The sequence below is a fragment of the Abramis brama genome, assembly GCF_963993115.1.
Source record: "Abramis brama genome assembly, chromosome: 8".
Lineage (NCBI taxonomy): Eukaryota > Metazoa > Chordata > Actinopteri > Cypriniformes > Leuciscidae > Abramis > Abramis brama.
In genome coordinates, this window is record NC_139970.1 from 36,647,957 (window position 1) to 36,675,628 (window position 27,672).

Consider the following 27,672-nt stretch of genomic DNA (forward strand, 5'->3'; position numbering starts at 1 on the left):
CCGCTACACTATAAATAAAGGCTGAAGCTGCAACTGAAATCGATCACTTGTTCACACAATTGCTATTTCTGTCAGGACGACTATCGTCAAATACGATTGACAATTAGCATGCAGTTTGGATTGGCATTATGGTTCCGTTCTGGGCAAGAACTCCAAGATTTTCTATATGGTGAATAGCACATAGTTCAATATAGGGGATAGGGAACGATTCAGACAGTGTAAATATGCTTTCCATTGGGGTGAATGAAGTCTGGTTAGTTAATGTTAGTGTCACGTAAACCATCGCAGTTCACACAGTCTGCTCTGATCCAGAGACACAACGGTAGCACAGAGCGGATCATATGTGCGAGTCGGCGCAGACCACAGAACAGCGCAGACCACAGAACATATCGGACTCGGACCCATTTGAATTCTAAAAAAATTGAAATAAAGATAAAGCGATAAGGAGGAGATAGGGAGGAGAAACTGTTAAACAGACTCTGCATTAGAAACAGCACTGACGAGTAGAAGAGATAACACAGGTGCCATGCACCAACATAAATTAAACACTTTTCAAACTACACATCCTCAGCCTGATAATGTTTACTGTTTTAGTTTCATATTAAATCTAGAGGCCACAATCTAATAGATTTCCGAGCTGTTATATAAATGAAACGCTATTGGCTATTTAAAAAAAGAGGAGGAGCTGCTAGATATGTCCCGTCCTGTCTCCCTGTTTCAGTGGAAAATAGAAACACATTGAATAACGCTGTGCGTTTCAAGGCACTTCAGCAGGACTTGGATTTACTGTGCCCACTGCTGATGTGAGTTACTCAGAGGATTAGTTAGGCACTCCCAAGTTAGCAGCCAGATTGGCATCAGATAACCACAGCTTATTTATGATCTTTTCCATATCCCAGACTGTTCAAAATAACACTACGACTCACATCTCAGACTGTTTGAAATAATACTACAATTTATTTTAAGTCTGAAGCATATGCATGCATGTGTAAGAAGTGGTGAGAGACTCCTCTGGTCTCCCAATATTCTAACTTGACATTTTTGCTGTTTTAGACATCCTTCCTGACCCACCAGATGGGGTCCCAGTCATTGAGTCCATCACTGGCAAGACTATCACGCTAAGCTGGAAGAAACCCAGAAGACTGGATTCGTCCATTGGTATAATTATGCATGTTATTTATGTATTTATTTATTTAATTTAGAAACTGTTCTTGTACTGTAACTTGTCTCATTTAAAGGTTTGAAGTTCTCCAAAGGACAATTTTAATTGGTCAGTATTTACTCTTTCATAGCTGTAGGATAATGGAGTTCTCAGTTAAGATTCATTTAAATATCCACTGTGTCTCAGATGTTTCCTAAAATACTTGAGGGGAAAAGAATAGAGACTTTTTGACATACAGGAAGAGTACAGAGCTATACTATGATTTGGAATAATTTGTTTATGAAATCATTTAATGAGAAATGCTCATGAGTTTTCATTGCAGTCTCTGTCTTTTTATTGCAGACTTATCTGTATCTTGGCAAATCTGAGTTTGAGATCACTTCTGAAACTCTAAAGACAAAATTGAGATTACTGGGGGTATTATTTTGGGGGTTTATGAGCAAAATCGGTGAAGCAAGGCTAAAAAAAAAAGTGTGATTTCTGCACCACTACATAATTGCAATCTGTTTGTTTGGGCAGCCTAATTAGGTTCAACCAAAAGTGTTAGTTTGTAAGATGGGCTACCTGTTTTGTGACCAATGGAAGACGGGAGACTTATTACTCTAATTTACAATTCTTTTTTTGTGCCATTAGTGCTGCAGAAATATTGCACTTCACTTTTTAACAAAAGTCTCTGCTTAATCTTATTGTGGTCTTAGAGAAATAGAGATATTAAAGGATAAGTTTGCCCATAAAGGAAAATTTCGGTTTCACTTTATTTTGATGGTCCCTTTAACACATTCTGTTGACTATAAGTAGCGTCACACCTACATGTCTACTAACTCTCATTAGAGTGTTAGTAGAGTATTAGTAGACTGGTAGGGTTAGAATAAGTTGACATGTAGTTGCAAAGTTACTTATAGTCAGTAGAATGTCTGTTGGAGGAGCATCACAATAAAGAGTTAGTAGATAATAAGCAGACACTCTACTAATACTCTAATGAAAGTTAGTTGACATGTAGTTGCAAAGCTACTTATAGTCAACAGAATGTTCAAAAGGGACCATCAAAATAAAGTGTTACCGAAATTTCTGTTGTAATTTATGTCGTTTCAAACCTATAAGACGTTTTCACACAATGGAGAAGTTTTATATGATATACAACATTTAATGGTAACTGTTTTCAATGCCATTACACAATGAATAGAAACAAACTTTCAAAAATGATTCAAAAGCACCAACTATTCCATTAAAGAGATCTCAATTGTGCTCACTGTCTATTGGCAACTTCTCATTAAACTAAATGTAGCATAAATATTGATAGAAGAACAGTGTAGTGATGCTGGTTGTATAACAGCACGAATGGTTGACCTAACCTGCTCTTGTTTCCTTTACACATTTCCAAGTATGGGCACCTGTTGAATATAGTTTTGTAGCTCTGTTATACAGTAACATTTTATTTATTGCTTTCCAACAGACGTTCTGTCTTGGTTGTTGTTGGAAACAATCGCAGATTTAATGCTGCATTGACTGTCCAAGCCCTAAAATTTTAGTGTCCTTGTTCCATACTGTCAAACACGGTTTCCTCTCATTGCAGTGTAATTGAAAAATGGATCGGAAAGTTAGATCCATAAATAATCAGTTTTCCTTTTTTTGTTATAGATTTAAAACTTAACACAAAATGATTGATTTCTATTTCCAGATCCTAGCTCCCTGATGTATGCTGTTCAGCAGCAGGCCCTGGGGTCGATCCAGTGGACCATCATCGCCTCTTGCCTGAAACAGACCACCTATACTATCACCAATCTGTCTAAAGGTGTCCGTTACGCCTTCAGGGTGCTATCAATCTCCAGCAAGGCCTTTAGCAAGCCGTCGCCTGCTACCGAGCCAGTGCAGCTGCTTGATAGAGGTATGCCTCAGCAAACAAGGACAGCCACAGTCAGACAGGTCAATGAGATGTATGAGTTACTGCAGGAGCCTGGCTTTTATCTCTCTGTCTGCAGGTCCGTACATCCAGGAGGCTCCTGTAATCATTGACAAGCCGGACATTGTGTATATGGTGGAAAAGCAGCCCTTAAGCATCACAGTCACGCTCAACCATGTCAATGCATCGGTCACATGGAAGAGGTATTTTGCATTTTGATTAGCATTCAATCATTTTGCAACTGATACTTTTTTGCTATGCCTGATTATTATTCATAAGTTATGAAATTGTTGATAAATACTACATCTAAAGGGATAAATCATTGAAAAAAATAATTTTCCTGTCATAATTTACTCACCTTCATGTTGTTTCTTCCATCAAACATAAAAGGGGATGTTTAGCAGAATGTCTGAGCTGCTCTTTTTCATACAATAAAAGTTAATGGGAATATGTACTTGCAAGCTTTAAAAAAGATTAAGAAAGTCTTGCCTTTCCACTCTTTCGAATCATGATACACAGGATAGCTACTTATTAAATGTGATTGCACTGAATCAATTATGGAATTCTTTTTTTTTTTTGCCTAATACTTTTGCATACTGTAATAACTTATGAAACTGTTGATAAATACAAAATCGAAAGGGATGAATCACTCAAAAAACTCATTTGCTCTTCCTTATGTTGTTTCTTCCTTCTAATACAAAAGGAGATATTTAGAAGAATACCCGAGTTACTCTTTTACATGCATCAAAAGTAGGAATTTAAACTTGCAAGCTTTAAAATAGGCATACAAGTACCACAAGAGTAATACATATGACTTGTTTGCATTGCTGCAAAACAGTACACAAATATATAAAATATTTACAGACATGCAGTTCAAGTTTTTCCTATGCTAATAATTTTTTGATTTTTTTAAGACAGCACTGTATTAGTATTCCTGTCACTGTTGTGTTCTGTTTAGTTTGTTTTTTCATTGGACTTGTCTTCTTCACTGTCATCATTAGTTCAGCTGTATCACCTGGGTTTAGTTCATCGTTATCATAATCACCTGTGTTCTGTTAATTAGTGTTCATCTGTGTTTGTATTTAGTTCCCTTCTGTGCAGTCAGTCTTTGTCCGTTCTCGTCTATGTAACGTTGTCTTTGGTGTGTGTAAACCTTCTGCCTGTATGTGCCTATCTGAGTGAATTAGTAAAATTTATGTATTGGAGCCATTGGCCTCTTTGTCTTCTTCAACCTACACCAAACCGTGACAATTCCTTAAATATTTTAATTAGGGTTTGTTCAAAATCTCTAACCCTTAGTATTTCATCATTTTTAACACATACATTATACAGAAATTAATATTTGTGTAACTGAGGCCAGCTAGTAAGAGCTGTGTGAGTAAACGTCACTCCCCTGAATGACATTGATGGAGTGTTCTACATTTGCATATTAAATTCTGATTAGTTCAATTAGTTCAATTCAATTTCTTGCATCTATTTAATAGCCATATAACCTAAAATATGTACACCATTCTTTTGCATTTGCAAGGACATGTAAATGTTGTTGACTTGAATAAAACAAGACGTTATTGTGGCATTATATTTTCAGAGGGGCAGTGACATTGTCTAACAGACCGGGTCTGTTTGAGTTGAGCATGCCTGATGATGACCAGCATACACTGAAGCTGTACAAGGTAAAGAGCAGTGATGCTGGTCAGCTCACTTGCGCCGCCAGCAACAAGTATGGCAGCGACTCCTGCATCCTAACCCTGGAAATGGCTGGTACGTTGCCTTTTTCAGAATACAAACTGTATGAGTATCTGTGTTATTGCACATAATCAGTCTCATTGATTTCTCTGTCTCTAGTGGCACCAACTTTTGAGTCCATCATGGAAGACTTGGATGTGAATGTAGGCGAGACTCCTCGTTTTGCGGTGGTGGTTGAAGGAAAGCCTGTCCCAGACATCCTTTGGTACAAGGTGTGTGCTTTTGTTGTAGTGCATGCACAATTGAATTAGAACATAGTTTTTGATGATTTTATAGTCTATTAAAAAATGCTTTCTTTTAATAAATCAAGATTTGGCGCAGTGAAAATCTGTAATATTCAACTCTCGGTTTGCGAACTAGGCATGTAAATAGCAGAAAAAAAACAGCCCATTTAAAGGGGACTAATTATGTCTGTTTTTACAAGATGTAAGTCGTAGGTTCCCCCAGAATGTGTCTGTGAAGTTTCAGCTCCCCTTTTTGGGTAGAAGCAAAAACACAATGTTTTCGTGTGTGTATCTTTAAAATCAAATGAGCTGCTGTTCCCCTCCCCCCTTTCCAGATAAGGCCTGTGCCTTTACAGCTTGTGCCTCAGCTCAGATACTCCGGCAACAAAAAAACACGAGAAACAGTATGGGCCATTTCCACAAAATGCATTTTTGCATTCCACTGCGCTGCTTTTCCATTGTTTTTTATGTAAACATGCTCTACAGTATGTAAACAGACCTTGCTGGGTTTTTTTTCCCATTTGGGACCATTCACACACACTGTATTTACATCCAAAAACGAGGCATAAGCAGTGGAAAACGCAAGGTGTCGAGACACGTTTTTTAAACGTTAGAATGGCGTTTACAACTGTCAAACACGTCCGTCTAGCGCATTTACATAGAAAAGCAATGGAAAAGTAGGGCAATGGAATGGAAAAACACGTTCTGTGTTCACTGATACAGCCAACAACTGAACCTTTCGATTGTTTCATGTAGCTGAGACATTCTTGTGTTGAGTGTTTTGCCACCAAAAGTTCTTGCTGTTTCATGATTCTCATGCTGTGGTAGACGTTTGTTGTTCTCGTATCAGTTGTAGTCAGTTTAGCTGAGACTTCTGACTTTCATCTAGATCTTGAAGTCAAACCACGTCAGCCTGTTTCCCACCTGATCTCTCACTAATGTTGCCTGTCTGATATTTCCTTTAGCCATATAACCTTCCTGGGAGCATCATCATGTACTGTAAATCATGCTAATTTATGCTTTGAATAATACTTTTGGATATTCCATCTCCTGCCTCAGGGCTTTGCCTTCTGTTTAATTCCTCAGTACCCTGTTCACCTCAAACCCACACAAATGCATTTCAAATTCAAATCACAACATTGGGATGGCTGCTTAGTCAATCTTTTCCACTGTTTTCCTCTGATTTTCAGGGAGACATCCTGCTGTCCGAAAGCAGCCATTTCACATTTGTGTACGATGACAATGAATGTTCTCTAGTGGTGCTTAACACTCAAGCAGATGACTCAGGAGTGTACACCTGCACTGCTAAGAATCTGGCCGGTTCCGTGTCCTGCAAGGCTGAGCTAACCGTCCACACCGGTGAGCACTTTGCCATTAATGAAGGAGGTTGTATTTCTATTTCTAAGCATTAAAATATAATACATTCCAAATATAATATTCAGATGTATCTGGAATTTATTTGTATTAATTAATTAATTTCAAATAGGTTTTGTTATTTACCCAATATTAAATAACCATTTTCAGTTAATATTAAATACAATTGTTTAACATTTTTTCACAATAAATAGAAAATAATGTTAACAAAGCACAACAAGAGATACCACTAAGTTTTCAGACAATTAACATACTGTATGCATATTTGCAAGAATACATATGAAATATGATATATATATTCTTAATATATATACATTCACTATATATATATATATATATATATATATATATATATATATATAGTGAATGTGTTGAAATATTAAAATATAAAAATAAAAAGTGAGAATAAGCAACAGTGCAGCCTGTGCTTGGCAATTCATTTTATTGGCTTTCAGATATTGTCTTTGTGATTTGTTTTTTTTTCTTGACTTTCTCTGTGTAGTCAAGGTGGAAAAAGATGACCCGATGGAGGATGAGGCGTCCATCCTAAGAAAGATGCGGAGACTCACTGATTACTATGACGTGCACAAGGAAATTGGGAGGTGAGTCATCCGCCCAGAGCCTCACTTAGACACACCATTTATCTCTTATGATTTCCTCTGTCGGCCTAGAAATTCAAAGAGCCGACTCCATCAGCTCTCGCTGATGACAGATCTCGGGACTTCTGACTCATCACAAATGTCTAAGGTTTAATAAAGCTTCAGCCGGATAAAGGGTTGGCACATTATTAAAAATACACTTTTGGTCTGGAGGTATGCAATTTCATGCTCCACAATCAAAGGATGATTCAGCCACATCAGAAGAGGCCAAAAGACCCTTGGCATTTCTCATGTCGTTAAAATATGGGATCCTTGCACTTCTTAATAAGGTTTGTACAGGTTCTGTATTGAGTAGTCTCGCATAGCAGCTTTTATTGGCCAAGGACCACCCAGAGGCCGTCTGACTGACATGTAAAGCAACCAATCACAGTTTGTTTTGTTCCTCGTCATGTTTAGGGGCGTGAAAATGTAACGTTGATGTCCCTACAATAACAGACCAGTGTGTAAAACTGAAGTAGACGTATTTTAAAGAGTCTATGCCGTGAACTTTACATATTTCACATTCTTTTGAAAAGCCAGCATTTAGTTGATCCTGAGAAGCGCTCATTGTCACAGTTGTAAACGCAACTGCTTGCTTTTTCCATGAGGGGGTTTAGTGTCATGGCATCTTTGTTTCCGTACCGTTAAAAAACGCGACACATACGTCTCCCGGAAAACCTGTAGACTTCAACCAATCAGATGACAACTTCGAAACTCCTGAAGTGTTTCCAATTTTGTGTGCCATATGCAGCCAACGGTCCGTGGGCATGACGTCTGAGGCTAAGACTATGTATTGAGTAACTACCCAAAATCCCTTAATATAAATGTTAGGGCTGTCAGTTTAAAGCGATGCGTTCAATAAAGTGGACATAAACAATATATTCGCTTCTAAAGCCACTTTTTGTTAGGTCTATTCAGAGATTTACTCCTCTTCCACAACGTATTTGAATATTTTGAATATTTGAATTTGGTTTTCAAAATGTTTATTATATGCTCAATATATCATGCAATCTAAATTGACAGATCTAGTCATCATACTCCTCAAACCATTTTAGTTTTAATCTAGGTAAGATTTGCATCTTTGAAATGGTTCAGTATAATATGGTCAAAGCCACATTTTAAAGAGAGGGTTATTTGTTTGACACAATGGTACACTGAGCGCTCGACTGGGCGGAGAAGAGTGCAGTCTTTGTGGCTCAGTATCTCTGCTCTGCATGCTGTCGCTTTCTCTGTGTTTTAATTATAATCTTCATGGCCGACTGCCACCGTTCTATTAAGACTTGCACCCACTGCAAACAGACACATGCTACAGCGCTACACACTCTCTTCCAAAACCTAGTGAGCTTTCTGCTCTAAAAGGATGGTAAGGCATCGTAGGAGTGCTCTTTGTAGACCCTTTGGCAACATTGACCTCAGATGGTGAACAGAAAATGTTCATAATAAATATAGATTTTATACATACAATGAAAAGTATTGAGAAAAATGTACAGTCTAACAAAACTTGAGTATTTCACGCAATATGTGTTTGTACACTACCTTTCAAAAGTTTGGGGTCATTTAAATGTTCAAGATTTTTTTATGTTTCTGAAAGAAGTCTTTTTCAACCAAGACTGCATTCATCTGATTCATAATACACTAAAACTTGTGAAATATTATTACAATTTAAAATAACACTTTTCTGTATTTTATTTATGTGATGGCAAAGCTGATTTTTCAGCATCATTACACCAGTCTTCACACTTCAGTGTCACATGATCCTTCAGGAATTATTCTAATATGCTGATTTGATACTCAAGAAACATTTTTGTGTAATCATCGAAATTAAGAACTACTGCTTAATATTTTTGTGGAAACCGTGAGAAATACAGTACATGGCAGTACTAATGACATAAAAACATTTCTGTCATTGTTGATTCATTTAATGTGTCTTCGCTGAATTAAAGTATTCATTTCTTTCAACAATAAAAAAATAAACATGTATTTTTATGCTTATGAGTCATTAGCTTGGCAACATGCTAATTGCAAACTATATTAGAATTGATAGTTTTTGTACAATTTGTGGCCAAATCTTTTGCAAATTATTACATTTGGTAATGTAAATATAAGCAAATATAATTCATCAGCAGAAAGACAAAAATGGAGGTAAAAATATTTGCTTTATCTTTTCACTGGCTGAATCATGCTATTGCTTAGTTGATTATCAGTTAGTTTGCTTTTACCACCTGTTAAAACAATGGGTAACACTTTATTTTACGGTGCCCTTGATACAGAGTAATTACTTAATTAGGTACTTAGTAATAGACGTTGTAATAACATGTAACAAAATGTACTTAACATGTAACTAAGTTATGGAACAGCCTGTACTTACAGATTGTAATTACACACATGTAATAGGCAGCTACTGTTACACATGTGTAACAAGCCGAGTTGGATAAGGTTTATAGATACACATGAAGTACACTTAAGTACATTCTTGATACACTTTATTTTACGTAGCTTATACCTGTGTAATATTATGTAATTACAATGTAATTATGAAACTAACTGCATGCATTTAAGCTGTGAACTAGTGAGTTAAATCAAACTAAGGCAGAGAAAGATAAGGTATGTATACACAAAGTACACTTAAGTACATTCTTGATACACTTTATTTTACGTAGCTTATACCTGTGTAATATTATGTAATTACAATGTAATTATGAAACTACTGCATGCATTTAAGCTGTGAACTAGTGAGTAAAATCAAACTAAGGCAGAGATGGATAAGGTATGTATACACAAAGTACACTTAAGTACATTCTTGATACACTTTATTTTACGTAGCGTATACCTGTGTAATATTATGTAATTACAATGTAATTAGGAAACTACTGCATGCATTTAAGCTGTGAACTAGTGAGTAAAATCAAACTAAGGCAGAGATGGATAAGGTATGTATACACAAAGTACACTTAAGTACATTCTTGATACACTTTATTTTACGTAGCTTATCCCTGTGTAATATTATGTAATTACAATGTAATTAGGAAGCTAATGCATGTATTTAAGCTGTGAACTAGTGGGTTAATTCAGATGGATAACATATGTAGATACACAGGAAGTGCACTTAAGTACAATCTTGATACACTTTATTTTATGTTACATACAAGTAATGTTACAGAACATACACATTTACCATGTGTAACTGCAGACCTTAGTAGCCTAACAAATTTAAGTACTTGTTGTTACATTGCGTTATACTAAGTACTTTCTTACATAATTACAGTGTACCAAGTCCGTAACACGTATGTAACAGACTCGGCTTGTTACACATGTGTAACAGTAGCTGCCTATTACATGTGCGTAATTACAATCTGTAAGTACAGGCTGTTCCATAACTTAGTTACATGTTAAGTACATTTTGTTACATGTTATTACAAAGTCTATTACTAAGTAATTAATTAAGTAATTACTCTGTATCAAGGGCACCGTAAAATAAAGTGTTACCAAACAAGGAATAAACCATTATTCACTCTTTCCTCAGACAAATGTTCTTATTTTCTACGATTTGATGAGAAATGTTCTTTCCTTAGAGGGGCGTTCTCATATGTGAAGCGGGTGATACAGAAGGCAGGAAAGATTGAATATGCAGCCAAGTTTATTTCCGCTCGTGCTAAACGGAAGGCCTCCGCTCTGAAAGAGCTGAACATCCTGTCTCATCTAGACCATGAGAGGATCCTCTACTTTCACGACGCCTTCGAGAAGAAGAATGCTGTTATCATCATTACAGAGCTGTATCCTTGTTATCATCTCTGAGAGCTTTAGGGATCACTGGCCATAAAAGCATGTTTAAGTTTAAGTTCATTATATATGACGCCGAGGGGTCCTGACCAAGTGTCAATATGTGACGAGTTGGGAGTGAGAATGTGTTGCAAAAGCATGTAAACATATAAGAAATATTTAAGATTCTGCACTATTAGTCACAAAATAATAAACCAAATTCTAACCCATGTTAATCTTTCAGTTTAACACTGAACTTAAATTATTATGAATTTAATATAATTTATGATTAAATGTATTAAATGGTATGTAAAATAGAAGCATTTTCACTAGTGAATTTTTGGACCACACTTTATATACTATCTCACATCCAGTCTTGCACAATCACACTTGTTGTACACCCATTAATCACCAATGGTGTAAGGATGATGAGTTGTTCACAAGCTTTTCCCCATCACTCTGTTGTCTTTGACAATGTGTAAAGATGCCATGAGGAACTTCTCGAAAGGCTTACAAAGAAATCAACAGTAATGGAGTCAGAGGTGAGTGAACCAATTTGATCTTTCAAAGTGACCATAAAAATTTCAAATGTGTGAACAGACTATTCTGTTACAGTTTGTCACATTTGGTTTTCACAGATGAAAAAAGCTTTAGATTTACTCACAGTTTAGGCACACTCATCACATTGGCCTGACCCTATAGAAATTCTCTGAATTGTTTACTGCAGATCCGATCCAGCGTGAGGCAGCTGTTGGAGGGTCTTAGCTATCTTCATCAGCTTGACATAGTTCATCTAGACATCAAGGTAAGCATTATGTAATTTGCTGTCATCACCATTTTCTTCTATAAGTAAGCAATAATCACAGTAAGGAACCAATGTGTTGACTAGAATACTCTATATTTCCACTCAGCCTGATAACATCCTTATGGCAGACCCACCTAGTGATCAGATCCGCATATGTGATTTTGGAAATGCTGTAAAGTTCACGCCTGATGAGGCACAGTACTGCAAATATGGCACTCCAGAATTTGTCGCCCCAGAGATTGTTAACCAGACACCCGTCTCCAAGGCAACGGACATCTGGTAAAGCACCTGGTCCCTCTTTCACAAAACAGCTCTTGAACAAATCTGTATGCAGCTTCTAAAGTGTCATGAATACATAAGTGTCTTTCTCACAATTTGACTTTTTTTTTTCTTACAGGCCTATTGGAGTTCTAACATACTTGTGGTAGGGTTATGTCAAATATCCCTATAATAAAATTATTTATATAATTTAAAATTATTATATTATATATTTACCTAGAATATTCATCACTAATACCAGTATCTTCAGCTAGACTTCATCAAAGAACTTTGTTTTGCAGTCTCACTGGAGTTTCTCCTTTTGCTGGAGAAAATGACCGCAGCTCTGTTCTCAACATCAGAAACTATAACGTGGCTTTTGAAGAAAGCATGTTTACCGACCTCTGCCATGAAGCCAAGGGATTCGTCATCAAACTGCTGGTGGCTGATAGATTGTAAGTGGAATCTACAGGGCTTATCTGCTGCACCATGCTCCTGTTGAAAATGTATTGTCAAGAAAATTGTTTCCACTGCTAAGAGCACTTTGTGTTAACTGCCAATTTGTTTAATGTTGTTTTATCTGCAGGAGACCCATTGCTAATGAATGTCTTCGGCACCCCTGGTTCAAGGTAACAACAGAAACCCATAGCTATCCAAATGTGTTATTTAAATTAGTACAACATATATGCCACTTGAAGTTAATTTAAGTTGCGAACATTTCAGAACCAAGGATTTCCTCTCTATAACTCTTATGGAAACAGTTGTTTACTTTGTCATTTTTAAATACATATTTCTTTCTTTTAGACCCTGAATAAGGGTAAGAGCATCAGCACAGAACACCTTAAAAAGTTTTTGTCTAGAAGAAAATGGCAGGTAAGATAACATTAGGGACTTTTCAGCACTTAGAACATTATAGATTCTTTCCGTATGTCGTTGTAACAAAGTTCACATCTCTTTTAGCGATCTCTTATCAGCTATAAATCTAAGATGGTGATGAGGTCTATACCCGAGTTACTGGATGACTCCTCCAGCCATATTTCCATTGCTGTTCCACGACATCTGAAACAAAGCTCACCGCCACCTTCATCCTCTTCAGATTCGGATGAAGACATTGATGAGCTGCCTTTTATCCCAATGCCCCTCAACATGGAATTCTCAGGATCTAGAATGTCACTGACTGAAATTGTAGGGGATGATGAAATGACAGGTAGACCAAATGGAAATGCTGAGAGGCCTGCTTCAATCCATCAGAAGTCAGAGCCGATGGAAGTGGAGACGTCAGAGAGAGAGGTTGGAGATGTAGTCGCTAGGGGTAGAGCCAGAAAGAGGTCAACGCAAGAAGATGAAAAAGGATCATCTGATGAAGAACCAGCAGAACTGGCCAAAAGGGCAGAACAGGCCAAGAGACCAATGCGCAGAGGTTCAAGCATGGAGTCAGATGAGCCAGAGGGAGCACGTCGCAGAGGAGAGTTGCGCAGAGGGAGCTCAGCTGACAGTGCCCTACAGCTCCACATTAAACCAGAGGAGGGCACTGAAGAAAGCCCAGCCGATGGAAGTAGAATTCTACAAAAGTCAGTATCTATGGAGATTCCAAGGAGGAGCCCAAGCCCAGGAGCTGCAAAGCTGAGCCAGGAAGACTATGCCCTGAAATTAGAACTGATGAGGCAGAGACTTCTCAGGGGTGGCTCTGTTGACAACAAGATGAGCGGATTAAGAGGCCCATTGCTGGAGACATTAGGTATGGGGGATGAGAAGCGTTTTGTGAGGGGGTCTCGCCTAGGTAACCCTCCACTTGTTAGAGCAGCATCCAGTGAGTCACCTAGAGATGACACCCCAAAGACCAAGATACTCCGCAAAAGTGCTTCCTTCAGCCAGGGTGATTCAGAGCCCATGCCATTGCACAGACGGATTGGAGCACCTCTAGAGATCCCACTGGCACAAATAGAGGAGAGGCGGCTGCAGCAAGCTATATCTATGTCTGCTCTCACAGAGCCAGTCAAGGATTCTCGCCCCGTCACCCCAAAAATTCATACGCCAGAACCAAAGAGACATGAGATGGAGAAAATTGAGGAAAAAGAGCCAGCAGTCTACAAGGACAGTAAATCCGAAGAAGTCATTGTTGTGTCAAAGACTAATGCAGATGAAGTCAGAAGTGTTGATCAGAAATCTTGGGAGACTGATGCACAAGAGAAGGGCCAGAGCAAGTTAGAGGAACCCAGTGAAGAGTCTGAAAAGGTTGCTGAAATTAAGCAGAAGACCCCCATAGCAGAGGAAACAATCGAAGAAGAGGAAGATAAAGAAAGAGAGGACAAAGAGCCAGAGAAAGAAATGGAGCCACTTGCTCCAGAGATTGAGGTTAAAGAAGTTGAGGATGATGTAAAGGCATCAACAAAGTCTCCAGAGATCATTTCCACCAGCTCAATCATGGTGACCCCAACAGCTGCCCCAGCTCCCAGCCCCCACAGTGTCGTCTCAACTTATGTGACCCCATCTCTCCCTGCACGTACAGTGCTCCCAGATGGTAGGATGTCTGCATATGCCAGTATCATGCAGACCATCATGGTACCATCGGTCCAGGCATCGAGCCAACCTGATCCTGTTCCTGTCCCCACACCTTCACCAATGTCCACCCCATCATCAGTTCCAGTCTATGCACCCATTTCCAGACACATCTCTGAACCAACACTTTTATCAGCTTCTTCATCCAAATCAGATCTCCACCAAACCACTGAACATGCTGCAGTCTTTTCTCGGGTTGCCTCAACAGAACACCCTCCCAAAGAGCCAAGTCCTCCTAAGACTCCCACTCGTGCTTCCCCTAAGCGAGAGCCGTCTCCTGGAAGCAACATCCAGGACCTTACATCTGAGGAGGTATTTGAAGCTCGCTTCAAAAAGCGCGAGTCCTCTCTCACTCGTAGTCTGAAACGTTTCTCTTTTCAGAAGACTGAAGAAAAGCCCACCACTGTTCCTCCTGAAACTGCAGAAGAAATGTATCGCCCAGGGCCAATTGGTGCTCCTTTAGAGTTTGTGCCAAGGAGGTTAGAGGAGAAGTCTAAATCAGTTCAGGATCTCCGTGAGGCAGAGAAGGACCCTGGATTTATGAGGAGACTCTCCATGCGCTTGAAAAGGACCCCATCTGTGGAGAGGCAGGAGGAGAAGCTCAAAGAGGAGGAGGCTTCAGCACCCAGGCGACGTCTGTCCTGGGCACTGGGACGGAGGGGATCCCAAGAAAAGAAGGAGATTGAAATGGTGAGGTTGGATGGAGGTCCTGAGCCTCCCCCAGAGCCTGAGTCCAAAGCACCTTCGGAGTCACCTATCCTTGCGATACGCAAGAAGATTGGCAGTACCATGGCAAGCTTATCCACAAGGATTAGGAGCCACTCTGAGGACAGGAAAGACGACAATGAAGGCAAGATGGAGCTCAAGAGGACACCTATATTCACCAAAATGCGTCGTTCCACCTCCGAGGGGGGCAGTCTGAAGAGGATGGGTGTCCCACAGAACCAACTGGCTGTCCAGTCAGGGAAAGGGACCTCATCAGAATCTCTCGATTCCATGTCAAGCATCCAATCAGAATCAGCTGTTAAAAGTATGCCAGTTTTTCCTGGTTAATGTTCTTATTACATTAACTCTTTCATGTTGTTGTCAATTCTCCTGATTTTAAAGACCATCATTTTTCTTTCCCAGGTGCAGATATTGAGCGTAGATCACGGTGGGACCGCTGGGGCTTGACAAGGGGAAAAAGGGACAAGACAGTTTCACAACCAGACATACCAGCTTCCATTGCTAGGGAAAATGGCTCTCTCCGCTCTCGCCAGTACACAAATCAAACATCTGGTATTGTTTGTTTTATTTGCGTATTTCACTGTAATGTCTGCGCAAAAAGAGACATCTGTTTGATGACTTCCAATTTGTCATAAACATTTACATATATCATCAATGAATCAATTATGCATATATAGACTTGCTTTTGCACAGCTGTGGGAGATAAATTATAGTACCTGTCTTACTTTTTCTCTCAACAATTAGATTTCCCTCCTGTGTTCCATATCAAATTGAGGGACCATGTTCTCTTGGAGGGAGATCCTGTCACTCTCAGCTGCCTCCCTGCTGGCAGCCCTCACCCACACATCTCATGGATGAAAGGTCTGATTCAAATTATAATATAAGCTTTGATGGGACTAAAGATAATAGAATCTGACCTAAATTGAGTACAATATGCTTAACAGCTGATTATAAAATAACTGTACAATATTGTAAGTGTATTATCTCACTTCTGTAAAGATTTTGTTCACTATGTTTTAGCATAGTGTCTTTCAGTCTTTCATTTCATACTAAAAGATGATTAAATGCATACTTTGTATTTCTTGGTATACTATTCTTAATTGTTTTATATATATGAAACAATAATTATAAAACAATTAAGAACAGTATACCAAGAAATATACAGTATGCATTTAATCAGGATCTGTACTGTGCAAAACCACGGATCCTAGATGCCTTAATAGTCATTGTGCTGACATAACCAAATCTGTTTATTTTTTGGCTGAATATTTAAGGATGTCTTTCCATTTCAAAGTAACACCACCAAAGTCAAAGTCTAAAATGTCAACATAAGCATTAGAGAACACCAGCTTGTAGCTTTAAGATTATGATTTTAGTTAGTTAGAGTTCCCAACTAACTTTTTTGCTTTTCAACTTTGTGTATTCTCAGATAAGAAACCACTTGAGATTGACCCAAGGATGAACATGATATCCTGCCCTGATGGGAGGCAGCTGCTGATGATAATGAAGACCACCAAGAAAGATGCAGGCCTTTATGAATGTGTGGCTTCAAACGCACTGGCCTCTGTCACCAGCTCATGTGTTGTGTCCCTTGCTCGTAAGTTGCATGCAACAGTTTTTACACATTAGTTTTCTCAACTTTGACATGTCACTGGACATGCTCACGTTACATTGCCATAGTGAAGTTGCCTCAGATCTCTCACTGAAAGCGAATGAGATCCAGTCACTTTGCAGCAAGAATAGCTCTGTCAGTGTGAAAACCCCTTAAGGAGGGAAAAAGAAGAGAAGTACCACAACGCGACGTTCCAGAATTTCTCAGAAAAGTAAAGGCTAGAACAGAGATGAAAGTGGGACACAGTGAAATAACAGTTTAATTTATTTTTTAAGAGTTAGTGCATAGCTCACAGCTAGACTCAGGAAGGAGCTCTTTTAGCCTTGAGAACGGAAATGCCATTGGCTTTCTAAAATCGTGAGCAGGCTAAAGCACTGCTTATTTTGCAAAGCCATTTTCTCCTAACAGCAGGTCATAAATTATTCACTCCTTGTTGTGCTTCAGAGCTGATTAATATGGAAAGGTGGCTTGCTAGCAGACGTCCAAATATCATGCAGTTGCCTCACCGGGGACAGTTTTTTTGTGTTTAGTGCATGAAATGTGGCTATTATGATAATATCCCATTTTCCACAGGGTTCCCAGGATCAAGTAAAATAGTGGAAATTGTAAAACTGTTGGGAATTTCTATCGTTTTATAGTTGTACGATTGTTTATATACGTCCGGTGTATAAAACTTAAAGTCAGTACTGCCCTTACTGTTCAAAAGTTTGGGGTCTGTAAGATTTTTTAAATATTTTTGAAAGAAGTTCACCTAAGCTGCATTTATTTGGTCAAAACAGTGAAAGCTTTATTATTGTGAAAAAATGTAACTGTTATATAAAATAACTGTTTTCTTTTTTTAATATATTAAAATGTAATTTATTACTGTGATGCAAAGCTCCAGACTTCAGTGTCACATGATACTTAAGAAATCATTCTAATATGCTAAACTGAAGAAACAAGAAACATTTCTTATTATTATCAATGTTGAAAAAAAATATAGGCTATAAATGTTTTGTAACATTATAAATATATTTACTGTCATTTTTGATCAATTTAATATGTTCTTACTGAATTAAAGGATTACAAACTGACAACAACATTTTGAATGGTAGTAAATATTTGACAAGACAGATCAACCAAATAAGAATTTCTAGTAGTAAAAACTGAATATTATTCTGTAGGTCTGCCTAATAGTCCTGGGACCCCTGAGGTTCCTCAGAAATATAAAAACACCGCCCTGGTTGTGTGGAGACCCTCAGACACCACGGCACCATGCACCTACTCTCTGGAGAGGAAGAAAGAGGGTTAGTGGACATCTTTCTTTATTCATCTTGCTTTGATTGATGATTTAGAGTGGGATTTGTAAAGTACAAGTATACTGTTGAAAAGATTGTCAGCTGCATTCCCTATTATTTTAAATGCAAAATTTTTAATGTTTCATAATGCTAATACTGTTTTGCTCCGCTCTTAAAATCCACCCTCCATCTTGATTTCCCAAATTACTCAAATTTTCTTACTATTAGTTTATTTCATATGTACATGTAAAAAAAAAAAAATGGTGGTGAATGTAGAGGAAAGACAGTTATCTTTCCTTCTACTGCCCTCTTTTGGAAAGGATGGGTATTGCAACCAATTCTTCTTTACAATATTTATTTTCCTACAGGTGAGACTAACTGGCTGATAGTAGCCACAGGTGTGGCTGACTGTTACTACAACGTCATGGACCTTCCAACTGGTGCCACATACAGGTTCAGAGTTGCCTGTGTGAACAAGGCTGGCCAGGGACCTTACAGCAACTTGTCTGAAAAAGTGGTCCTGGACTCAACAGGTGCACAAAAGTTTTGTCTAGATCAGTGATTTCCAACTGTTTAATGCTGTCAGGAGCTAATAATTCTCTAAACAACACAATGTTAATATTCGTTGCAAGTGAACCCATATTGTTGTATTTTCTTTGACCATTTTAAGACAAAAAAAGATAAAGAAATGTCACAAAAACTACCAAATTTGTCTAGCTTCTAACACATGACAATGAATTTGAACCAAAATATTGTAGTTTAATTAGATTGATGGCTTTGATGTCAACTACAAAATGTTTTCTCCTCCTATTTAAATGATAATATAACATTATATACATTATTTATATATATATATATATATATATATATATATATATATATATATATATATACATACAGTTTTTTTTTATTATTTAAAAGAAATGAATACTTTCTCAGCTAGGATGTATTAAATTGATTGAAATTGACAGTAAAGACTTTTACATTGTTATATTCATCAAACAATCCTGAAACAAATATCATGGTTTCCACAAAAACATTAAGCAGCAACTGTTTTCAAAATTTGCAATAGAAGGAAATGTTATTTGAGCACCAAAGCAGCATATTAGAATGATTTCTGAAGGATCATGTGACTGAAGACTGGAGTTATGATGATGAAAATTCAGCTTTATTGTAAAATATATTCAAATATAAAACAGTTATTTTAAATTGTGACAATATTTTCACTGTATTACTGTTTTTGATCACCAAGTGTCACCTAGGTGAGCATAAAGAGACTTCCTTCAAAAATATAAAAAATCTTCAAACTTTTGAACAGTACAGTAGTGTAATATAATATAGTATAATTTTGAATGGAACTTATGCGTCTATGCTTCTTCGTTATTCAAATTCAAAGTCTTTTCTACAGCACCTCAAAAGTCCAGTGGAACAGTTGTTGTCAAAACGCTTTCGTCAGCTCCGGCTCCTGCACCAGTAGTAACATCTACCATGTCTTTACCTACAATGAAGCCTGCCGCAGTAAAACTGGCTACTTCAGCGCCCTCTACAGCCCAGCCGGTAAAGCCTGTGCCTCCTCCTGCGTCAGCTACTACACCTTCCCCTGCTGCCCTTCCCCCGAGTCAACGGACTGCGCCTGATGTCCGAACTCCACCTCCCGTTACTCCTACTCCTGCCAAAGCGAAGACCACTCTGACCATCACTGTGGCCAAACCCTCCCCAGCCCAGCCTCCTCCTGCCAAACCCTCACCGCCTGTCGTTCTGCCCAAACCTCAGACTCCTGTCAATGTGGTGTCTCCTCCATCTCAGACTCCTCCAATGTCCCCACCTCCACTACTGTCCCCTCCGCCCGCTATCGGCAAGCCTATCTCCTCATTGCCTATGTATGCCCCGGCCGCCACCACAGCACATGTGACCCCAGTCATCCCAAACACGTCTTCTCCTGCCCTGTCACCACCCGTGGTGTTAGTTACAAGTCTGAGTCCCGTTGGGGAGGGTACTGGCACACCCATTCGTATGACCCCAAGTGGACGAGCCACTCCTACAGGGCGCAGGACCCCTATAGGAAAACCTGGAGACTTGACCCTAAGGCAGGGTGTCCCCCAGAAACCTTACACATTCATGGATGAGAAAGCAAGGTAAAGTGCAATGACTGATCACTTTTATATTACCTTATCCTATTGTGTCTCTGGGCTTTTTTTTTATTTTTTTTGGCAACATCAAATACAAAAGTAGCTGTAAGTAATCCATATGATAGAATAGCATGATAAATGTTGTACTAGAATACATTATAAATAATTGGCTTCTGTCTGTCATCATGTAAATCAGCTTTTGATGTAACTGCTGTTTCCACGTCGTTTGGAGTCGTTTAGAGTTCTATTTCTGTTCAGTGTTTTCAGAAATGCTTTATTTTATTTTTATTTATTTATTTTATTTATTTAATCCCATGCTTCCCTAAGTGAGATAAGACATGACCAAAGGATAATTATACCTACACTTAATAGTTGACTACTTCATAGCTAACATTCAAGATCATCATGTATCATCATGCAAATCAGCTTTTGATGTAATTGTTTTCAAATTTTGGAGTTCAGTGTTAATTTAATTATATATATATATATATATATATATATATATATATATATATATATATATATAATTAAATTAACACTGAACTCCAAAATTAGAAATTTGAAATATGAACATGAAATGATTTTTTATATGACATTTTTTTCATATATATATATATATATATATATATATATATATATATATATATATATATATATATATATATATATGTGTGTGTGTGTGTGTGTGTGTGTGTGTGTGTGTGTGTTTCTTATAATTAATATGTATTATATATTAATATATATATATTATAAATATATTATTTTATATTATAATATTAATATATATATATATATATATATATATATATATATATATATATATATATATATATATATATATATATATATATATTATTCATTATTTTTAAATAGAATATATATTATTTCTGACGGTCTGTCTGTATTTTTTAAACTTTTTCATAGTTCTTTTGTACAGTGGCCCCAAAAAATATTTGGACACTTGGACAAGATGTATATATGTTTTGCACTATATTACAGATTATCAAACCAAACCAAAATATAAACACCTTTTTCAATCAACATTTTTTTTTTGTTGCAAAAATAAGTTTATTATTATAAGACAAATGACAGCCATTGATCATCATGCATTTTCTTCACCACAGAGGTCGTTTTGGCGTGATCAGAGAGTGTCGGGAAAACGCCACCGGTAACCTGTACATGGCCAAGATTGTGCCGTATGAGCCTGATAGCAAGCAGGCCGTGTTACAGGAGTATGACATACTGAAGTCCCTCCACCACGAGAAGGTCATGGCTCTGCATGAGGCCTACGTCACCCCACGCTACCTGGTGCTCATCTCTGAGTGCTGCTCAGGGAAAGAGCTGCTCTACAGTCTGATTGACAGGTCAGAGACTGCTGCGTGCTTCTTTAGGTCCTCATGTCGCCGCTTTTCAATCCTTCCCCAGCACTTTTTGCATTGTGTGCTTCTACACAAATACTTGACTTGATGGTGTACACAGGGTAGTTGTATGGGGGTTGTGAACAGAGCTATAAAAAGTAACAAAATTGTGATTGAAATTGAAATCGTGAAACACTTTGTTTATCTCCCTTCCTAGGTTCCGATACTCAGAGGATGACGTGGTGGCATATATCGTACAGATACTTCAGGGTCTGGACTACCTGCACAGCCGGAGAATCCTGCATCTGGATATCAAACCAGAGAATATCATTGTCACTTACATGAATGTGGTTAAGATTATTGATTTTGGTAGTGCGCAGACCTTCAATCCGCTGTTCCTGAAGCAGTTCAGCCCACCCATTGGAACACTAGACTATATGTGTAAGACAACATTTCTGCACATATTGTTTCATATGTTTCAATATTTTCTTGCTAATATAAAAAAAAAATCAGAGAGTCACTAGTTAACTACTCCTCCTCTAGCAACCACTCAGAACACTTTCAACAGTCTAAGTCGTGTTACAAACGTGGACAAACATTATTTATTTGCATCATATTCGTAATCCTTTTAAAATATTGTATGGTTGTTCTTTGTTAGATATTCCCATGGTATCCCATTCCTTCTCGTTTAAGTAATTGTGCAATTCTGTACACTTTCTAATGTGTTTTTAATCTCTGCTGGTTACTCAAAGCCCCTGAGATGTTGAAAGGAGATGTGGTGGGTCCACCAGCTGACATCTGGAGCATTGGCATATTGACTTATATCATGTGAGTGCTGTCCACTGCAACTCTGTCTTGGAAAGTAAACAAAGTCTATTTTGATTTTATGTTGACTTTAAATGTCCAGTTTTGCTGTGTGGTGCTTTCTGCGTTACCTCCAATTTAGTTAGCAATCTTATGTCAGCGGGAGCATTTGAATTGTTACAATTTCACATTCCAGAAGCTCTCTGGAGCTTGTGAGCTGTCAGTGTCTGTGATTATGTTTGACATAAATGCTATTCTAGTGTATAACTCGAAGCTTTTGTCATGCTGTACACCATTCAGGCTCAGTGGGAGACTGCCGTTTACAGAGAATGACCCTGCTGAGACAGAGGCCAGAATCCAGGCAGCCAAGTTTGACCTCAGTAAGCTCTACCAAAATGTGTCCCAAAGTGCCTCTCTGTTCCTTAAAAAGATCCTGTGCAGCTACCCTTGGTGAGTAAAACAGTGGCTGTATGTGTGAATCTTAAGAAACCTAAGACAATGTCAAGGAGAACATTTTCATTTTTTGAATTTTGACATTAAACTCGTGACAATTAAACACATTTTTCTTCACAATTCTAATAACTGTAAAAAAGTCAAATACATTTTAACAGTGAGGATCTAATTAGAATCACCATTGAGAATCATTGAGACTTATACATTTTAAATTATTATAATATTAATATTTGAATATTCATACATAATTTAATATACATTATATTTTATATTAAGATTTTAATAAAAAACTATCAGTGTATATTTTATATTTATATATATATACAGTATATATATATGTGTGTGTGTGTGTATATATATACATATATAATATACATAATGTATGTATAAAATATATAATATATTATAATATAATAATATATTATATTATATAATATACATATATAATAAGTTATATATATATATATATAAATTATTTAGAAAATAGGTACTCATTGCTGTTGTAAAATGTTGTAAAATTGCTGATATTATTTAAAATTTAAAGTATTTCTACATCATAGCAGTGTTGCTGCTTTTTTAAAATTATTTTTACTTTTTAAATGTCTGTATTTTTGATTGAATAATGTGAGAAATAATTTTACAACCGCAATGAGGATCTAATTAGAATCACCACTGAGGATTATGGTAATTTCTCAATTATTTTAAGAATATTTTTTTAAATGATATTTTTGCATTATAATTGTGTTTTAAAATGTATTATTTTTGAAATTATAATTTTACCTTCATTCACTCAACTGTCGCAGCTTTAATAACGTAGTGGAGGGGGGTGGGCTATCAGACAAAATAAACGTATAGGGTTCATACACTACACGGTTGAGTACATAGTGTATATTGCGTCATTTGGGGCACATCTCTAGCTTTCGGGATAGGCCAGGCTATGTGTCTTTGATGTTGACTGATTCCTGTTTTTGTCTGTGTTTCAGGGCCCGTCCTACCATTAAGGACTGCTTTAACAACTCCTGGCTGCAGGACGCTTATCTAATGAGACTGCGGAGACAGACTCTCACATTTACCACCACACGCCTCAAGGAGTTCCTGGAGCAGCAGCAGCAGGTCAGGGCAGAGGTGGCAACAAAGCACAAAGTCCTTCTGCGTTCCTACCAGAGCACTCCACAAACCCCGTCCAGCCCTGCAGCACCCATCTCTCAGTGAGCTCCACCACTGGACGTCCTCCAGAGAGTTGACGAGACGGCTCCGGGGTTCTCCAGGATATGGACAGAGAGAGACACAGCCTCAGGACATCCCAGCCCTTGGTGGGCCCTTAGGGGGCCGCTAAATGTGCGGTGTGTGTGTACGCAGATAAAGCACAGAATCTTCTGGCCTCGCCACAGAGTTTACGCCACCTGAAACACACACACACACACGCGTCCAAAAGCGTAATGGATTTCAGTGCATTACCCTCCGTTAGCTGTGGCCAGCATGCACAGTGCAGTTGTGTTTATTGTTCAGGACGTCGTCCTTACTTTAAGCTCCTCCCGTCCTACACTTCTTTCCTATGACTTTTTGACAAACCTATTTTAGCAGTTCTCAGCATTGCATCTCTGGCAAGTAGTCAGGAACTTGGACCCATCCTGGTTGAGAAGAGTGACTGTATTTCATACACGAAACTCAATCAAGAAGACTAGTCCATCGACGCAAAAAAATGTCATGTTAATGTGTATTTTTCGTGGTGTCTTCCAATTGTGAACCAGGGCCTTGAGATTTGTGGAAAATGGTGTATATCTTTTTTTGAACTAGTTTTTATGGCATAAGTAATACTTTTATTACTGCCAGTTGTTATACTGTAGTGATTATCAGTATATATGAAAACTATTGACTGAAATCATGTTATCAAACAAGATGCTTTTTATCTTTTACTAAAGTGTTCTGATCTAATCTAAAGTGGATTGACTTTATTGTAATATTGAAAGGCCTCACAGCTTTAGGGAGTGACGTTTTTGCAAGAATTCCCAGTTCATTAAAGCACACACGGTTTGGTTTTCACTGACACTTAACGGATTCAACTTTTGATATGTTGAAGTCTTTGCGTTTAACACCAGGAATGTATTATATATATCGCAGATTTCAGTGCATACAGTAGCATACAGCATGCATCGGTACAAATTCCTCTTCATAGCGTATCGGCAGCACCATTGGTTTCCAGAGAAAACTCAGTCCTTGTGAATGCAAGAGGATGGTATAACGGCCAAAGTTGTTTATGTAGAGATCGGCTGATTCAAGATGTGCCTGGAAACTAGTGAACTTGTAATGCATGGATGGAATGGAGATGTCTCAGAGAAGTGCCATTTTTTTCCTGAAGGGACTAGAATATGTTATTAAACATACATTAGCTGCAGCGTTGAATGTTTATGAGAATCTTTAGTATAGTATGTTATTTTGAACGTTTTTGCTGAAAGATTCGCTTATACCCATGAATGAGAGTAACTTTATGGTTGAATGATTATCACTATCTTTGGTCATTTGAAAAATATATTGTTTTGATCTAAATCGTCCAAAATATCTAAACTATATTAAGATATCAAATATATGAAATGTATTGTCCACAAAAATCTGGGATTTTTTTAATGACTTTTAATGAATGATCAAACGCAGAATATGTATTCTTCATCTTTACACATGGAGAAATGTCTAAAAATAATTTTATTTTTATTTGAAACTATGAACGGGTGTTGATCTTGATTTGATTTGCATAGTTTGTATTATTTGGATTTATTTTTGAACAGTTTGCATCCTGTTTGGTGAACATAGTCACAGAATCAGTGCTTGATTTATTTTTTATTTGTTTGTTTTGTTTAGTTGTTAATTTATCTAATGGACAAATTAATAATTCACATCCAAAAATAAAAATAAAAAATCATATTCACATTCACAGCAAACAAACCTACAACTTGCGAAACAAAGTGAAAGAAATGAAAATAGCATCAGGGTCCCATATTCATGAAAAAAACAAAACTGTGAATATGAATTTAACCTGTTATACTCAACTTGGAAATATTTCATTGCCTAGAAAATGCTCTTTGTGGTAAAATTTCCATAAAGTATTTTTAAAACTCATTATCCAGTGATCAGAGACAACAGGAAAAGACATGGAAATCCATTGGTCAAAAGGTGTGGGAAAGCTGCGGTAATGTTCTCATTGTTTTTAGCACAGTCCTATCGTGACCTCATCTGTCCACACACAGCAAGTGAACACCTTTGACCTTCTTTCACATACATAAATATTGGCTTGGATTATACAGTAAATAGCTGTTTGCTTAGTTTTTATTGCAGAACTAATTCAGTGCAAATGCTCTTCTGTTTTCCATCACTTTGCATAAATGCCAACATTGGGGTTTTTCTTCTATACAATTTGTTTATTATTTGTATTAACTTGGGTTATTCAAATTGTTCAAGCTTCTAGTTTCAAATATATTATGGTGCGAAAACTAAAACAGAGGAAAAAATTCAGACTCAATGTGTTGTTGTGAATAAGGTTTTATATTATTTCATTTGTGTGTGTGTGTTTACTACTCTTTCAGTCATGCCGAGCAACCCTTTAATGTGAAACTAAATCAAGCTTTTCTGGAATGAATTATGTTGCACTAAAACAGTGACAATGTGGAGATAATATGAATGTTTTACAGTAGAATGAAGTGTGTATATGTCGAAACCATGACTTTTCATGAATAAAATCAGCTGTCAGCAATACTCAACAGGCTACATTAATTTATTATTATTATTCCAGTCATGTCAGTGTCTCTAAGTGCATATTACAAAGTGGAAATGGTCTAAATGTCATTACGAGACACTTTAAAACAATAACATACACATTTAACCAGATGTAGTTAGACTCCATAAACGGGCCATTAACTCACACTACATTCATGTGTTCATGTGAAGCCAATCCAAATGTAAGGACTTTTTACATGTGTGCTATTTTATTTTGGACCATTGATGTTTCACATCTGACTCAGCTCACAGTGTAATGCTCTTAGCCTTAGGGGTTTTTTTCAATACAGGTTAACTACAGCACAACTGCTTATAGAACACTTGTTGATCTTTTATCAACCTCAGTATGTCATCTCTAAGATAAAGATACACAGGCAGGCAAATGTAGTCTCAAACTTGAGTACTCTCAATGGAACTGTATTTATAAAACTCAGGCACAATAGGAGGACAACTGGACATTTGCTGGATCCTGTGTAGAAGTAAAGGTCAAGGAACTTCTTCAGGTTGAGTATTTGTTGATTTTGTTCAGCAGTTACAGACTATTTATGATTATACTGTAACTGTCATATCCTAATCATTTATCTTTGTACTTAATGCTATTCGTTCTGTTGCCTATGGTTGTTTTAACACTTAACCTTGCTTTATCCATCCATCCATCCATCCATCCATCCATCCATCCATCTAAATGTATCAGGAAAATACTTAACCTTTTTTCTTAGAATTTAAAAAACTTTTTAAAGTAAAAAAATATTGTCTCTTAAAACTGATGCCATTAGCCTCACATAAAGCTTTTTAAGAACAATAATTTTGATGCACACTACCGTTCAAAAGTTTGAGCTAAGAATTTGAGCAAGAAGTCTCTTATGCTAACCAATACTGAATTTATGTGATCTAAAATACAGTAATATTGTGAAATATCATAGAGATAGTTGACACTTCAGCCATAGTGGCTAATATGGTCATACTTCCTGGTTCTAGTAAGAAATCTAGCTGATTCGTTTTGGACCAGCTGTAATTTGTTTATTAAGCGTGCAGGGCAACCACCCATAAGAGCATTACAATAATCTAGCCTTGATGTCATGAACGCATGAACTAATTGTTCCGCATTTGTCATTGAGAG

General features: G+C 37.3%; 1 protein-coding gene across 6 annotated transcripts in view; it reads left to right on the forward strand.

Annotated features, from left to right (window-relative positions):
* spegb (striated muscle enriched protein kinase b) overlaps positions 1-26,531 on the forward strand; it is an 80,915-nt gene extending 54,384 nt beyond the window's left edge. For all 6 annotated transcript variants that reach the window (XM_084122724.1, XM_084122719.1, XM_084122723.1 and 3 more), the window contains 27 exons: positions 1,054-1,158; positions 2,841-3,047; positions 3,142-3,265; positions 4,651-4,823; positions 4,908-5,020; positions 6,223-6,391; positions 6,909-7,008; positions 10,617-10,817; positions 11,288-11,345; positions 11,531-11,608; positions 11,715-11,887; positions 12,006-12,032; positions 12,169-12,321; positions 12,453-12,495; positions 12,671-12,739; positions 12,827-15,455; positions 15,554-15,703; positions 15,896-16,012; positions 16,581-16,748; positions 17,927-18,049; positions 18,409-18,573; positions 19,449-20,175; positions 21,294-21,533; positions 21,745-21,968; positions 22,280-22,355; positions 22,632-22,781; positions 23,768-26,531. In XM_084122724.1, coding sequence (XP_083978850.1) covers positions 1,054-1,158; positions 2,841-3,047; positions 3,142-3,265; positions 4,651-4,823; positions 4,908-5,020; positions 6,223-6,391; positions 6,909-7,008; positions 10,617-10,817; positions 11,288-11,345; positions 11,531-11,608; positions 11,715-11,887; positions 12,006-12,032; positions 12,169-12,321; positions 12,453-12,495; positions 12,671-12,739; positions 12,827-15,455; positions 15,554-15,703; positions 15,896-16,012; positions 16,581-16,748; positions 17,927-18,049; positions 18,409-18,573; positions 19,449-20,175; positions 21,294-21,533; positions 21,745-21,968; positions 22,280-22,355; positions 22,632-22,781; positions 23,768-23,996 — 6,791 coding nt within the window. In that variant the 3' untranslated portion in view covers positions 23,997-26,531. The remainder of the gene's footprint in view (positions 1-1,053; positions 1,159-2,840; positions 3,048-3,141; positions 3,266-4,650; positions 4,824-4,907; positions 5,021-6,222; positions 6,392-6,908; positions 7,009-10,616; positions 10,818-11,287; positions 11,346-11,530; positions 11,609-11,714; positions 11,888-12,005; positions 12,033-12,168; positions 12,322-12,452; positions 12,496-12,670; positions 12,740-12,826; positions 15,456-15,553; positions 15,704-15,895; positions 16,013-16,580; positions 16,749-17,926; positions 18,050-18,408; positions 18,574-19,448; positions 20,176-21,293; positions 21,534-21,744; positions 21,969-22,279; positions 22,356-22,631; positions 22,782-23,767) is intronic.
* Positions 26,532-27,672: the final 1,141 nt, after the last annotated feature.